Below are 16,939 nucleotides of genomic sequence, written 5' to 3'. Positions count from 1 at the left end.
ACCCACAAATAATATGGCTTTCCCTTGTGACTTTTTCCCAATCTGCATGTGTTCCTTATTGTACTTGGCCTACGTTAGAATGCCCACTTGCCTTCTCTGCCGTACCTCTCCAGACAAAGAAAGGCATAAATGGCAGAATTACATTGGCTTGGGGACATATGTGTGCACACATAGTTATGGATATGACTCAAGCCATGCAAATGTAAAATATGCTATGCCAGCTGACTGAGTAACCATTCTACAACCGCCCCAGACACACTGCACTCACAAAGGCAGAGCCTGTAAAGGTAACTATTTTAAGCCAAGTCAGTAACTACAGGGGAGATTGATCAAATCTTAGAGAGATACAGTGGAGAGAAATAAGTTACCAACCAATCAGCTTCTAAGTGGGGTAATCAATTCCCATGGGTAATTGTATCGCCGGGTGCTAGCCTATTAGCCCCGATGTAGCACGCTCCCCCACCCCCACCCCGATGCAGACACTTATCACAGATTATGCTTCACAGATCAGGCAGCCGAAGCATAAACCGCGATAAGTGGCCTGCCAAAACCACAATAACACATGGGATCGGGGACTTATCCCTGATCCCATGTGATTTCGTGCAATTGCGGGTCTGTTTTCGGGCGATCAAAACGGACTCTAATAGGAAACTGCAATAATGACCATCGGTCAAAAATCGCAGTGTCAGGCCATTTTGATCCGCCAAAAATGGATCGCACCTATTTGAATACCCACCTAACTGTCCTTATACAGGTTGCACTGGAAAAATGACAATTGATTTGTTGCTATGAGTAACCTCTCCACTTTATCTATCTTCATTATTGGTAAATCTTCCATTTTGTCTGCTGTAAAACTGGTTCTGTGTTAACAGGTAGTTTGAGGGTGGTTAGATACACAGGTCGCAGCGTTGGATACTATACAATGATGTTTGGAGTTTGGTATGTGAGACCCAGCACTGTCTGGGACTATCCTGATCATCTGCAACCAATGTGTAGTCATAATCCTGACTGTTCAAAAGGAAACTAAAGATACATTAAGCCTAAATTTAAGGAGGCTTTAGCATCCCTATGTTCTCATTGTTGGAGTAAAACTTTTAAATTTGATTCCTTCCTCCATTATTATGTTATCTGTAACAACGCACGCTGTCCTCTTGCTATTGATAATTCTTTCTTCCTCTTCCTCGATACTTACCGTGTATTCCAATCATTGTCTCCAATATTAAAACTCTTTCTGCTAAAATCTTCAGCGCTTCTCTAATCTGCAGCATCCTCTCCCCCTGTACAGGCAAGAGACAGACACAGCTGTGAGGGATTAACCCCCTCCCACCCACATTCTAGTGATTAACACATTTTGCAGTTGCAACTACAGTTTCAGCAAAAAGAAATAAAAAGAATAAATGAAAATCAATAAATGTAGAAAACATGCCAGGGTAAGTGAATCATGCAGGATAACTATACCTCTGGAAGAGAAAACAAAAAGTATTCAGAATTAATTCAATTATTTTCTTTGGCACAGATAAATTGTGAATCATTGTATGGATATATATGGCAAAAACATGTGGTAAAGAGAAACTCAGTAACTTGACGTCTGTACTGTAGATGTATGTTATATTTTACTGAATAAACTGTACTTGTTAATTATATGGGCACCAAGTGAAAAAAGGAGCTGTGAGCAGCAGAGGACACCAGGCAGGATCCTTTAGAACTCATCCTTTCAGTTTACTGGCACCCATATACTTAACAAATACAGAAAAAAATAATCATTAAAGCTATTATATGGTACAAAGCTCTGCTTTTTACTGTAATACCACTAGATAAAAAAAATTGTAATCTGAAAAAAAGAGTTACTCATCATATTCCAAAATGTTTAAAAGTGTTTATGAGCTTATGTGAAGCAAGATAACTGGCCGGATGTAATGAAGCCCAAGTTCGGTGGCCATGCAGGATGCCGGTCGAACTCTGACTTTTTTTATAGGGGCAGTCACCTACAAGGGATGGTTTTGCCTTTGTAAGTGATTGCCCTTTTAACAAAAACGTACAAGTTTGGCCGGCATCCTCCATTACATCTGGCCCAAAATGTCATACATAGGCTTACCATACTATCCCTTTAAACAGGGACTTTCATGAATTATACAAATTCTGAGGCTGGCTGATTTCAAGCCTGCATTTCAGTTGGTTTAATCACCTAGAGAACCTGTGTGATTCATGAGTGTCTTGGTTTAAAGGGACAGTATGGTAAGCCTATGTACTGTAATATTATTATGATTATTATTATTATCCTTTATTTATATTGCGCCACAAGGGATCCGCAGCGCCCAATTACACCGTAATTATGTAAATTATGTTTGGCTTAGTGGATTTTTGAACGCCACTGTATAGGCAAGCATTTTTATTCATAAAATAAGAAATCTAACTAACCAATCTAACTCTTCTGCACATGTTATATCTGCCCCACCTGCAGTACAACATTGTTGCCAATTGCCAACTTTTTTGGTTTGTTGTCACTGAGGCATGAATAAATAATAAACCTGAATAACCTCTCTAGGTCATTGTATTGTGATATAATTGTAACACGTGTTACACTAACAGAAGGTATAGGATGGAGCTGGACACAGGAATAAGATTTTTTTTTATCTCTATGGAAAAGTGAACTTTGACAGAAGGACTGGTCACAACGTTACAGGATCAAGGGGCAGATGTATTAAGCCTGGAGAAGTGATATAGCGGTGATAAAGCAGTGATACATACAAGGTGATAATGCACCAGTTAATCACCTCCTGTCAATTTACATATTGGAGCTGATTGGCTGGTGCGTTATTACCTTGCACTTATCACTGGTTTATCACTTCTCCAGGCTTAATACATCTGCCATCAAATGTCAGGAGTAGTAAATGCAAGGGCATGCCTTCCTTCCATATGGCTTCTTCTCTGGTCACTCGGAGTCCATGATGCTTCCTAACGATGGCGCCAGAGTATGCAGCACAGTGTATAGGCGGGTACACACTCGATGTTTAAATGCCGGAGGTGAACGACTATATCGTTGAACGATATAGGGGGGCATTCAATTGAAGTTGGAAACTGCCGTCTTGTCTGAAAAGACGGCAGTTTCTGACTTTTTAGGACAGAAACTGTTCCGACCTATTCAATCCTGTCCGACAAGTAGGAAATTCCGACTTGTCGGAAAACACATGGACCGGCGGATTAGCCGCGGATCTGCGTGTTTTGTCAGATTTCGCGGCCAAATCCGACAGGTTTTGGCCCTGGTTCCGTCAATGTCAATCCGACTTTAAAAAAAGTCGGATTGGCATTGTCGTGAACGGCCAAATCCGGTTAGATTTGGCCGCTCATTGAATATTGAGATGTCGGATTCTTTCTGTCGGAAAGGATCCGACATCTATTGAATACACCCCATAGCATTCAAAGACATAGTGCGTACACACTGAACGTTATCGCTCAACGATAATGTTTAGTGACGTCACCGCCGGCATTCCCGAACATGCAGCTCAGCCCGTTGACGGTTTGAGATGCATGTCAGCTCAATATTGGAAATCGCTGAACGACGTGCGGGAGCGCGCAATGTTCATCGGTCACCAATATTACACACTGGATTATTGCAGACTAAAAATAAACGATAATGAAATAAATGTCGATACCGTTTATTTTTTAGCCACAAATCACCTAGTGTGTACCCCCCTTATAACTGATGTTACACCTATTAGCTGTGAAATAAAAGATTTAATCAAAAAAACTTTCCATCACCCTGGTGGGCCAATTGTTTATTTGTTTTACACTAAAATAATTGTTTGAGGAACACAACTAGTTAAAGTTTCAGTTGAACCTCTCGATATTTTGTAGTCCATTCAGCGATGTTGTTACTCTGCTGCAGGCTTTGTTTTGTGTAAACTATATTTAAACTGTGTTTGCTGTGAGGTCCACAATAGTTCCTTTTTGTTGTTTTTGTGCTGTCTCATTTCATTATGTTGCAAAATAGTCAGTGCATTGTATTGTATTGTAATGTAATGTTAGTAACAAATGAACATATTTACTAATTTCAGCAAGCCACATGTTAGTGCTGTTATATGCATACAATATGTTAATACGATGCAGATGTCATTAATGCCTTCACTCCTGGAGTTCACACGATGATCAAATTGATTTGAAATGCAGTCGCACTCAGTTTAGTTTAGTGAATAAATGGGGGGAAAAAAAGTTTTATTTTGCAATTTATTGACACAAATAACATGGTCACTTCAAATCTATAAAACTAGTCTACAATTAGCTATTGTTTAATCGGGTGTAGTATGGTATGCCGGCGGCCGGGGTCCTGGCGACCAGCATACCGGCGCCGGGAGGCCGACCGCCGGCATACCGACAGCGTGGCAAGCGCAAAGGAGCCCCTTGCGGGCACGGTGGCGCGCTACGCATGCCACACTATTTATTCTCCCTCCAGGGGGGTCGTGGACCCCCACGAGGGAGAATATCTGTCGGTATGCCGGGTGTCGGGATTCCGGCGCCGGTATACTGTGCACCGGGATCCCGACATTCGGCATACAGAAGACCACCCGTTTAATCTCTGTATAGCTCGTATGAGGGCATAACATTGTCATAAAATACAATGTTCTTCTTGGGATGGTGCCAGGTAAACCAAATTACCCATTCATAATTATATTTACTAACATTACTTCTCACATAATCAAAAAGAATGATTGTACTTGTTATACTTATTCTGAATCACCTGTCTTTTTTTCATAGATCAGGGCTATAATTGCTGCATTGTGCTTATTGCTATGCAGCTAAATACGTGTCTCCAGTAGGGAAGGAGCTAAAGGGAAAGAAAGGGTTAAGTATTAGCCGTGGGTCAGGAGGAGAAGTTGAGACATAGGAAACCCACACACAGCTGTATCAGTCCTTATCCCAGAGACCCGTCACCCGATACACAATCAGACTGAATAAAAACTGGACATAACTGTGGGACAGGTGAATGTTTGTTCCTAAATTATAATTATCACTAAGGGGCCAATTCATCATTGGTGACAGACATTGGGGTCCAGAAAAGTATCATTCCTTATTGCCACATATCGATAAGGAATGGTTTTCCAGGGTTATTTATCAATTTATTTATGCTGGGACGGGACACTGGTCCGATTAGCGGCTACCCCGGTAAATGCATTACTGAATAGTGGTCAATGGCTTTCAAAATTAACTATTTCCTCCTTGGTGCTGACTGCCTAACACTGCAGGCGGGGGAAGAGCTTCACCGATCCAAGTTGCCAAGTATAGGGTAATACCATCTTGTGATTTGAATTGCATTAAGCTTGCATTCCCATAGATGTCTTTGGAGATGGAGGCAAGCAAAGAACAGTAAACAGTTAAGTCATAGTGACATTTCCGATTTTAACCTTTGATAACTTGAGAGACGCAGGGAAAAGCAGTTTCTCTGGTGACAATACAGAGAAGGGGACTGTAGTTATGTGACCGACGGTCAAGAGACCGACTGCCACATAAACTTCCCCTGCATCCCGGACACTGCAAATACCGACAGTCGGCATGCCGACTAGAAGGGACTATTTCCACTTGTGGGTGGCCACGACACCCATAGAGTGGGAAAAGAACCTGTGGCGAGCGCAGTGAGCCCGCAAGTGGCTTCGTTCCACTCGCCCCCACCGATGGAATTTTGCGGCCAGGATGCTGACCGCCGGGATCCCAGCCAGGGGCGTAGCCAGAACTTTGTGGGGCCCATAGCAACATTTTGAAGGGGCCCCCAGTCCCAGTGCTTCTAGAGACACTTCTCTGCAGCAGATGCAGGATCCCACCCAGGAATTGGAAGCGGGTCCTTCCCGGGTGTGGTCCGGCATTGTAGCCTAAGCGCTGGCTTCCTGACCCGGCAATATGACGGTCCAGTTGCCATTGCGGCGTGGGGGGGCAGAGCCGGCAGCTTATCTCCGCGTCGCCTCTCCCTTTGTAGTGAACGGGTCCCGGATCGCATCGACCTGGGAACCTGTTTACACTGCCACTGACCCAGTATTCAACCCGGGAATAACCCTTCTTATAACCCGGGATGAATTACCGGGTCAGGCAACCCGGGAATTCTCCATGGCCCCTTTCACATCGCACAGTGACCCGCCGTGATACCGGGTTATTTTTGCGATGTGAAAGGGGTAAATGTCACATTTCAGAGCTGCCAGTACACATTATGCCGCACAGTATCCCCAATTCACATTATGATATATAGAGCTCCCTGTTCATATTGTGCCTCATTACAGTGCCCCGGTTCATATTATATAACATTAAAATGCCCTTTAGTTTAGTTTATACCACACTACAATGAGCAGGTCCAGGGGCATACCTAGATCTACTGCAAACCCCAAGGAAAAAGTTTGAAAGGACCCCTACGTACCACCCAATGGCGAAAAATGTATATAACACATGTACCGTATATACTCGAGTATAAGCCGACTTTTTCAGCACTTTTTTTTGTGCGGGGCTCTCCTGTGTCCCTCCTGCATCTCCGGCGGCAGCGGCGTCTGTGTGGTAAAGGAAGTGCATGAACCGGCACTTCCTTTAACACACGCCGCTGCCGCCGGAGACGCAGGGGGGACACAGGAGAGCCGCGCGCTGCGCTCTCCGTGTCCCTCCTTCAGAAGACAGCGCGGGAGCGACGGAGGGTAAGTATCTAGCACTGTGGGGCTTATCTGGCACACCTGGCACTGTGGGGCATATCTGGCACACCTGGTACTGTGGGGCTTATCTGGCACACCTGGCACTGTGGGGCATATCTGGCACTGTGGGGCATATCTGGCACATCTGGCACTGTGGGGCATATCTGGCACTGTGGGGCATATCTGGCATTGTGGGGCATATCTGGCACATCTGGCACTGTGGGGCATATCTGGAACTGTGGGGCATATCTGGCACTGTGGGGCATATCTGGCACTATGAGGTCTGTGTACGGGTAGAGCTGCATTTCCCACCCTAGGCTTATACTCGAGTCAATAAGTTTCCCCAGGTTTTTGTGGTAAAATTAGGTGCCTTGGCTTATATTCGGGTCGACTTATACTCGAGTATATACAGTAACTTTGTCAGGGAAGGTGGCCCCTCTCAGCTCTGGGCCCCATAGCAGCTGCACTGCCTGCACCTGTGGTAGCTACGCCCTTGATCCCAGCCGCCGGTAACGCGGCCCCAACAGAGAGAAAGGGCTTGTATAAACTTCATAAATAGACCCCACTGGTGCAGAATGATTAAACATGTGAAGAGATAATAAAGTGGAAATGCAATATTGAAAAGACATACTATTACTATTACTGAATGGGGAAAGAAGAGAAGAGAATATAGCAGATGCTGGCAGTAAATAAATACACCTCATACTACAATATAAACAGCTGTAGATCAAAAGACGGGAAGGAATTTTAGAATATCCTTCAGAGCATTCTAAAATTCTGTCTTGCTCTTGATTTTGAAATATACTTAGAGTACCGATTATTTGGGCTCCTCCTACAGCATATGTTAGGGTTCTTTAATGGGGGTTAAATGGTGTGAAAATTTAGTAGATTTGACAGAGGCATGGGCTAAAGAGATTCTTACCGGCTCCCCTCTCTCTCCCGGTTCACCTTTCTGGCCCGGGGGACCCTGTAAAAATATAAAAGGGAAGAAGAGTACAAAGAAATGTGATAAAGGAGGAATGATTTATTAAAGAAATGGATTATACTTTCAAAAGTATTCCGATCAGTGAACAATGCTCTCAATTTACAGAATAACAAATCCCACACTGAAATTTTGGGTCTGATACAAAGATGTAAGCTAATTGCGCCACACTAAAATCAGAGGTAAGTTGTACTTTGAATGTGTGAAAATGTGTATCTTGAGAGGTGCTTTGTGAAAAATAGGAGCATATGCAGAAATTAAATTGTAATTTTTTTTTTTTTTTTTTTTTTGTGGTTAATAAATAAGGTATGAATCCAATTGCCGGTGAAGGATGTGAATTGCTATTACCGCGGCGCACCACAGCCCGTTTGAACCCTTTGCGTGGCCGATTTGCACCCAAATTCACTCAAAAGTGCTTGCTAGAATATGGGGTAGTGAACATGTTTGAGTGAAATCCCGCTGCCGTAAGTGCACCTGGTAATTGAATTCCCCCCAATGTATTAATACATTAAGCACTTTGTGCAACCTAGGTAAGGACAATCACCACATTTAACACATGCCCAGTGTAATTTACGGGGGGAATTCAATTGCAGAGTGCGGCACCTGATGCACTTTACGTCAGTGGGATCTCGCTCAAAAGTGTTTGCTACCCTATAGGTCAGCAAGCACTTTTGAGCAAATCAGGGTGCGAATAAGCCGGTTGAAGTGTGCAAAAATGGCTTCTATTGCTGGCATTTAAAATGCTTCAACTTTGGCAATTTGCATCCTTTGCTGGCAATTGAATACCCTGGTACCTGTGCTAGGACTGGCATTTTACACAATATTGTTATGTGACTGGCTATATGAGGACGCACATAGATGGTCAATTACTGTCTTTCATTAAAATGAACTTACCCATATGTTTTTTACAGTGGGAGGAAGGAGCATAACTAGCTCTTGCTGGGCCCCATAGCAAACTGGGTACCCTGTTGAACGTATATGAGTAGATGAATGTTCACTGCTAGGCCGCTTCTGCTGGCACTATAGTAGATAATTACACTTCTGGTGGATGGAAACTTAAATGAACAATATGTGAATATACAAATTCTGTGCAGATAGCACATTAGGCCGCACAGTGGTGAAGTGGGTGATGGCAAGCACTGTGCCACCATGACCTCATTGCATAATTAACTGTGGATTTTGGAAAGATAAGATTTTCACTTATGCTGCTATTGGATATAATTATTTTGGCTGCAATTTCCTCATCTTATTAAGGCACACACAATTGAGCAACAGAAGTGTTTCCTTATGAACAAATCTCTGCTTCTTTATCCAGTCATCATAGTCTGTAGATGTTTTTAGACTTTCAGCCAGTGTCACGCAGTCAATGCTCCTAAAAAGAAGACATGGAGCCTAATAGTGTCTAAGGCTGATAAATGCTGAGGTTTTTCCTATACATTCCCCTGTTATTAGTTAATTATAGAAGGGGTTAGGGTATTACTATAGGCATATAGGTGGTCATTCTGAGTTGTTTGCACGCTAGCAGTTTTTAGCAGCCGTGCAAACGCTATGCCGCCTCCCACTGGGAGTGTATTTTAGCTTAGCAGAAGTGCGAACGAAAGGATTGCAGAGCGGCGGCAAACTTTTTTCGTGCAGTTTTAGAGTAGCTCAAAACCTACTCAGCGCTTGCGATCACTTCAGACTATTCAGTTCCTGTTTTGACGTCACGAACACGCCCTGCGTTCGCCCAGCCATGCCTGCGTTTTTCCTGGCACGCCTGCGTTTTTACGAACACTCCCTGAAAACGGTCAGTTGACACCCAGAAACGCCCTCTTCCTGTCAATCACTCTGCGGTCAGCAGTGCGACTGAAAACCTTCGTTAGACCTTGTGTGAAACTACTTAGTTTGCTGCATTAGTACGACGCGCATGCGCAGAAGTGCCTTTTTTTGCCTCATCGCTGCAGAGCGAACGAAAGCAGCTAGCGATCAACTCGGAATGACCACCATAGGCAGTAAGGAGTTACTTGAAGCTGCAAGGTAAAAATAAGAATTTACTTACCGATAATTCTATTTCTCGGAGTCCGTAGTGGATGCTGGGGTTCCTGAAAGGACCATGGGGAATAGCGGCTCCGCAGGAGACAGGGCACAAAAAGTAAAGCTTTAGGATCAGGTGGTGTGCACTGGCTCCTCCCCCTATGACCCTCCTCCAAGCCTCAGTTAGGATACTGTGCCCGGACGAGCGTACACAATAAGGAAGGATTTTGAATCCCGGGTAAGACTCATACCAGCCACACCAATCACACTGTACAACCTGTGATCTGAACCCAGTTAACAGTATGATAACAGCGGAGCCTCTGAAAAGATGGCTCACAACAATAATAACCCGATTTTTGTAACTATGTACAAGTATTGCAGATAATCCGCACTTGGGATGGGCGCCCAGCATCCACTACGGACTCCGAGAAATAGAATTATCGGTAAGTAAATTCTTATTTTCTCTATCGTCCTAGTGGATGCTGGGGTTCCTGAAAGGACCATGGGGATTATACCAAAGCTCCCAAACGGGCGGGAGAGTGCGGATGACTCTGCAGCACCAAATGAGAGAACTCCAGGTCCTCCTTAGCCAGGGTATCAAATTTGTAGGATTTTACAAACGTGTTTGCCCCTGACTAAGTAGCCGCTCGGCAAAGTTGTAAAGCCGAGACCCCTCGGGCAGCCGCCCAAGATGAGCCCACCTTCCTTGTGGAATGGGCATTTACATATTTTGGCTGTGGCAGGCCTGCCACAGAATGTGCAAGCTGAATTGTATTACACATCCAACTAGCAATAGTCTGCTTAGAAGCAAGAGCACCCAGTTTGTTGGGTGCATACAGGATAACAGCAAGTCAGTTTTCCTGACTCCAGCCGTCCTGGAACCTATATTTTCAGGGCCCTGACAACATCTAGCAACTTGGAGTCCTCCAAGTCCCTAGTAGGCGCAAGGCACCACAATAAGCTGGTTCAGGTGAAACACTGACACCACCTTAGGGAGAGAACTGGGGACGAGTCCGCAGCTCTGCCCTGTCCGAATGGACAAACAGATATGGGCTTTTTTGAGAAAAAAACCACCAATTTGACACTCGCCTGGCCCAGGCCATGGCCAAGAGCATGGTCACTTTTCATGTGAGATGCTTCAAATCCACAGATTTAACTGGTTTTAAACCAATGTGATTTGAGGAATCCCAGAACTACGTTGAGATCCCACAGTGCCACTGGAGGCACAAAAGGGGGTTGTATATGCAATACTCCCTTGACAAACTTCTGGACTTCAGGAACTGAAGCCAATTCTTTCTGGAAGAAAATCGACAGGGCCGAAATTTGAACCTTAATGGACCCCAATTTGAGGCCCATAGACACTCCTGTTTGCAGGAAATGCAGGAATCGACCGAGTTGAAATTTCTTCGTGGGGCCTTCCTGGCCTCACACCACGCAACATATTTTCGCCACATGTGGTGATAATGTTGTGCGGTCACCTCCTTCCTGGCTTTGACCAGGGTAGGAATGACCTCTTCCGGAATGCCTTTTTCCCTTAGGATCCGGCGTTCCACCGCCATGCCGTCAAACGCAGCTGCGGTAAGTCTTGGAACAGACATGGTACTTGCTGAAGCAAGTCCCTTCTTAGCGGCAGAGGCCATAAGTCCTCTGTGAGCATCTCTTGAAGTTCCGGGTACCAAGTCCTTCTTGGCCAATCCGGAGCCATGAGTATAGTTCTTACTCCTCTACATCTTATAATTCTCAGTACCTTAGGTATGAGAAGCAGAGGAGGGAACACATACACCGACTGGTACACCCACGGTGTTACCAGAACGTCCACAGCTATTGCCTGAGGGTCTCTTGACCTGGCGCAATACCTGTCCCGTTTTTTGTTCAGACGGGACGCCATCATGTCCACCTTTGGTATTTCCCAATGGTTCACAATCATGTGGAAAAACTTCCCGATGAAGTTTCCACTCTCCCGGGTGGAGGTCGTGCCTGCTGAGGAAGTCTGCTTCCCAGTTTCCATTCCCGGAATGAAACACTGCTGACAGTGCTATCACATGATTTTCCGCCCAGCGAAAAGTCCTTGCAGTTTTTGCCATTACCCTCCTGCTTCTTGTGCCGCCCTGTCTGTTTACGTGGGCGACTGCCGTGATGTTTTTCCCACTGGATCAATACCTGCTGACCTTGAAGCAGAGGTCTTGCTAAGCTTAGAGCATTATAAAATTACCCTTAGCTCCAGTATATTTATGTGGAGAAAAGTCTCCAGACTTGATCACACTCCCTGGAAATTTTTTCCTTGTGTGACTGCTCCCCAGCCTCTCGGGCTGGCCTCCGTGGTCACCAGCATCCAATCCTGAATGCCGAATCTGCGGCCCTCTAGAAGATGAGCACTCTGTAACCACCACAGGAGAGACACCCTTGTCCTTGGATATAGGGTTATCCGCTGATGCATCTGAAGATGCGATCCGGACCATTTGTCCAGCAGATCCCACTGAAAAGTTCTTGCGTGAAATCTGCCGAATGGAATTGCTTCGTAGGAAGCCACCATTTTTACCAGGACCCTTGTGCAATGATGCACTGACACTTTTCCTGGTTTTAGGAGGTTCCTGACTAGCTCGGATAACTCCCTGGCTTTCTCTTCCGGGAGAAACACCTTTTTCTGGACTGTGTCCAGAATCATCCCTAGGCACAGCAGACGTGTCGTCGGGATCAGCTGCGATTTTGGAATATTTAGAATCCACCCGTGCTGTTGTAGCAGTATCCGAGATAGTGCTACTCCGACCTCCAACTGTTCCCTGGACTTTGCCCTTATCAGGAGATCGTCCAAGTAAGGGATAATTAAGACGCCTTTTCTTCGAAGAAGAATCATCATTTCGGCCATTACCTTGGTAAAGACCCGGGGTGCCGTGGACAATCCAACGGCAGCGTCTGAAACTGATAGTGACAGTTCTGTACCACGAACCTGAAATACCCTTAGTGAGAAGGGCAAATTTGGGACATGGAGGTAAGCATCCCTGATGTCCCGGGACACTATATAGTCCCCTTCTTCCTGGTTCGTTATCACTGCTCTGAGTGACTCCATCTTGATTTGAACCTTTGTAAGTGTTCAAATTTTTTTAGAATAGGTCTCACCTAGCCTTCTGGCTTCAGTACCACAATATAGTGTGGAATAATACCCCTTTCCTTGTTGAAGGAGGGGTAATTTGATTATCACCTGCTGGGAATACAGCTTGTGAATTGTTTCCCATACTGCCTCCTTGTCGGAGGGAGACCTTGGTAAAGCAGACTTCAGGAGCCTGCGAGGGGGAAACGTCTCGACATTCCAATCTGTACCCCTGGGATACTACTTGTAGGATCCAGGGGTCCTGTACGGTCCCAGCGTCATGCTGAGAGCTTGGCAGAAGCGGTGGAAGGCTTCTGTTCCTGGGAATGGGCTGCCTGCTGCAGTCTTCTTCCCTTTCCTCTATCCCTGGGCAGATATGACTCTTATAGGGACGAAAGGACTGAGGCTGAAAAGACGGTGTCTTTTTCTGCAGAGATGTGACTTAGGGTAAAAACGGTGGATTTTCCAGCAGTTGCCGTGGCCACCAGGTCCGATGGACCGACCCCAAATAACTCCTCTTCCTTTATACGGCAATACACCTTTGTGCCGTTTGGAATCTGCATCACCTGACCACTGTCGTGTCCATAAACATCTTCTGGCAGATATGGACATCGCACTTACTCTTGATGCCAGAGTGCAAATATCCCTCTGTGCATCTCGTATATATAGAAATGCATCCTTTAAATGCTCTATAGTCAATAAAATACTGTCCCTGTCAAGGGTATCAATATTTTTAGTCAGGGAATCTGACCAAGCCACCCCAGCTCTGCACATCCAGGCTGAGGCGATCGCTGGCCGCAGTATAACACCAGAATGTGTGTATATACTTTTTATGATATTTTCCAGCCTCCTGTCAGCTGGCTCCTTGAGGACGGCCCTATCTATAGACGGTACCGCCACTTGTTTTGATAAGCGTGTGAGCGCCTTATCCACCCTAAGGGGTGTTTCCCACCGCGCCCTAACTTCTGGCGGGAAAGGGTATACCGCCAATAATTTTCTAACGGGGGGAACCCACGCATCATCACACTTCATTTAATTTATCTGATTCAGGAAAAACTACAGGTAGTTTTTTCACATCCCACATAATACCCTCTTTTGTGGTACTTGTAGTATCAGAAATATGTAACACCTCCTTCATTGCCCTTAACAAGTAACGTGTGGCCCTAAAGGGAAATACGTTTGTTTCTTCACCGTCGACACTGAAATCAGTGTCCGTGTCTGTGTCTGTCGACCGACTGAGGTAAAAGGACGTTTTAACGCCCCTGACGGTGTTTGAGACGCCTGGACAGGTACTAATTTGTTTGCCAGCCGTCTCATGTCGCCAACCGACCTTGCAGCGTGTTGACATTATCACGTAATTCCATAAATAAGCCATCCATTCCGGTGTCGACTCCCTAGAGAGTGACATCACCATTACAGGCAATTTGCTCCGCCTCCTCACCAACATCGTCCTCATACATGTCGACACACACGTACCGACATATAGCACACACACACAGGGAATGCTCTGATAGAGGACAGGACCCCACTAGCCCCTTGGGGAGACAGAGGGAGAGTTTGCCAGCACACACCAAAGCGCTATATTTTACAGGGATAGCCTTATAATAAGTGCTCCCTTATAGCTGCTTTTATAAAATCACAATTTCGCCAAATGTTGCCCCCCCCCTCTCTTGATTTAACCCTGTTTCTGTAGTGCAGTGCAGGGGAGAGCCTGGGAGCCTTCCTGACCAGCGGAACTGTGTGAGGAAATGGCGCTGTGTGCTGAGGAGATAGGCCCCGCCCCCTTTTCGGCGGGCTCGTCTCCCGCTTAAAAATGGATTCTGGCAGGGGTTAAATATCTCCATATAGCCCCGGAGGCTATATGTGAGGTATTTTTTGCCAAAAAAAGGATTTTCATTGCTGCCCAGGGCGCCCCCCCCCAGCGCCCTGCACCCTCAGTGACTGCCGTGTGAAGTGTGCTGAGAGCAATGGCGCACAGCTGCAGTGCTGTGCGCTACCTTAAGAAGAATGAGGAGTCTTCTGCCGCCGATTCTGGACCTTCTTCTCTTTTCAGCATCTGCAAGGGGGCCGGCGGCGAGGCTCCGGTGACCATCCAGGCTGTACCTGTGATCGTCCCTCTGGAGCTAATGTCCAGTAGCCAAAGAAGCCAATCCATCCTGCACGCAGGTGAGTTCACTTCTTCTCCCCTAAGTCCCTCGATGCAGTGATCCTGTTGCCAGCAGGACTCACTGTAAAATAAAAAACCTAAGCTAAACTTTTCTAAGCAGCTCTTTAGGAGAGCCACCTAGATTGCACCCTTCTCGGCCGGGCACAAAAACCTAACTGAGGCTTGGAGGAGGGTCATAGGGGGAGGAGCCAGTGCACACCACCTGATCCTAAAGCTTTACTTTTTGTGCCCTGTCTCCTGCGGAGCCGCTATCCCCCATGGTCCTTTCAGGAACCCCAGCATCCACTAGGACGATAGAGAAATAAAAGTTGGAGGGAGGGTAGAGCCAGGCATGAGACATGGATACAAGTGTTCAAGAGGAAAAGAGAAGAAGTCATTGGAACAACGGCAGGGTAATTGGTATCAGCTGGTAAAATGACAGTATGCAGGATAAAGGGGCTTGACTTGGGAGGGGAAGGAAGTTTGGAAGGATAAAGGGTAAAAGAGACAATGGGGACAGGCTGACCCATTAATTTGGAAGCTGTCACATACAAGTTAAAAAAACAGAGCAATTAGGAAAATGCGCTAACAATAATTTAATTTAATCAGAGCCCAGGAGGAGAGAACTGGAGGTGTTGGTTAACATGACTGTTTAGGTAATTAACATTTGTTCTGTTGCAGATTGGTCACAGCAATGTAAGAAAGCACTGCAGTGACCGGTGTTTGTGTGGCGTTAGCAACGCCAATAGGGTCACCCTCTTTATGCGGTATGACACCTCCCTTGGGGGTCCTTTGTCATAAGCCAAAGAAAGGGGGTGGGTGTTGGAATATGTGTGCACAAGTAGCGGTGGTATGGCATAGTGTATGTACACTGCAGCGGATGGCCTGAGATTGAGAACAGCCCAATTACTTTACCAGGTAGTTGGTTTAATGGTAGCAGTTGTAGTACAGCTGTACTCAGTTTTATGCACTGTGTGGAGACTGTATTGGTTCACAGGTAGCGGTGCGGAGTCATTTGGTACCAGGTCCATAGCGGTAGTAAGCGATTATCGCGGGTAAACGGCAGGGTCTCCCCGGAGCTTAGTGGAACATTCATTTTCCACTGTAGCACTCTAACACGGTGACAAGATGGCGCTGCCCATGGGCAGTAGTAGGTTTGATGGCCATCTTGGTTAGAGAATGAATCCTCCCTGTAGGAACCAATATGGAGTATGCACATTAGTGTACTCCTACTTCAACAGGGGGATACTAAGGGACTAGCAACGTGGTAGTTTTGTTTTGGTGTTCTTTTAAAGTTATTACCTCTTTTTACCTCATAAGTCTTTGTATTTCTTTGGGTTGAATTTCTTTGGGTTGTCGGGTTTTTAAAGGGGAGGGTGCCTCTGGGCATCATTGACAAGTCACATTCGATGTGTAGCACAAAGTGCTTTTTCATTGTGCCTTGTCTGGTTTTTATTTAAAAAATGATCTCCAGTTTATTAATATTAGGCCTTCAGCCAATCACTCGCCAAATGCTGTTTTTCTTTTAACGTCTTTCTGTAGGATATTATATTTTATGCCATTGTCTGTCCATCACTGCTCCTGATACTGTCAGTGTATTTTGTCCAATCTATCCACCATTAGATTGTCAGACAATCCCCGATTGTAGAATAAGGGGGTTATTCATATTGCACTACAGGTGGGGCAGATATAACATATGCAGAGAGATTTAGATTTGGGAGAGAAATATTGTTTATGCGCATGGTAAATACTGGCTGCTTTATTTTTACACTGCAATTTACATATTAGTTTGAACACACCACACCACCAATTCAAAACATTTCTGCACGTTACATCTGTCCCACCTGCAGTGCAACATAGTTTTGCCCAATTGCTTACTTTTTTGGTTTGTTAGCAAACCTGAATAAGGCTCTACGATCCACTGTAAAACTAGGTACACAACTATACAATCATCGGGCAATCACATATCGGCTGATCAGCCCGATCCTTTATAGGTGTGTGTGTTTAGGACTGTTAGTCGATAAACAACTTAAAACACTCCTGCAAATGGT

General features: G+C 45.4%; 1 protein-coding gene across 6 annotated transcripts in view; it reads right to left on the bottom strand.

Moving 5' to 3' along the window:
* The window catches only part of EMID1 (EMI domain containing 1), a 190,611-nt gene that overhangs the window by 23,051 nt on the left and 150,621 nt on the right, over nucleotides 1-16,939 (bottom strand). For 4 of the 6 annotated variants that reach the window (XM_063913325.1, XM_063913327.1, XM_063913324.1 and 1 more), the window contains one exon: nucleotides 7,582-7,626. In XM_063913325.1, coding sequence (XP_063769395.1) covers nucleotides 7,582-7,626 — 45 coding nt within the window. Of the gene's footprint in view, nucleotides 1-1,192; nucleotides 1,278-7,581; nucleotides 7,627-16,939 lie in introns of all 6 variants that reach the window. The other 2 variants (XM_063913329.1, XM_063913328.1) reach the window with 1 other exon arrangement.

Source organism: Pseudophryne corroboree, chromosome 1 (assembly GCF_028390025.1).
Source record: "Pseudophryne corroboree isolate aPseCor3 chromosome 1, aPseCor3.hap2, whole genome shotgun sequence".
NCBI classification, from domain to species: Eukaryota; Metazoa; Chordata; class Amphibia; order Anura; family Myobatrachidae; genus Pseudophryne; species Pseudophryne corroboree.
Note: the sequence above shows the minus strand (reverse complement) of the source record. Positions and strands in the feature narration are given on the sequence as shown.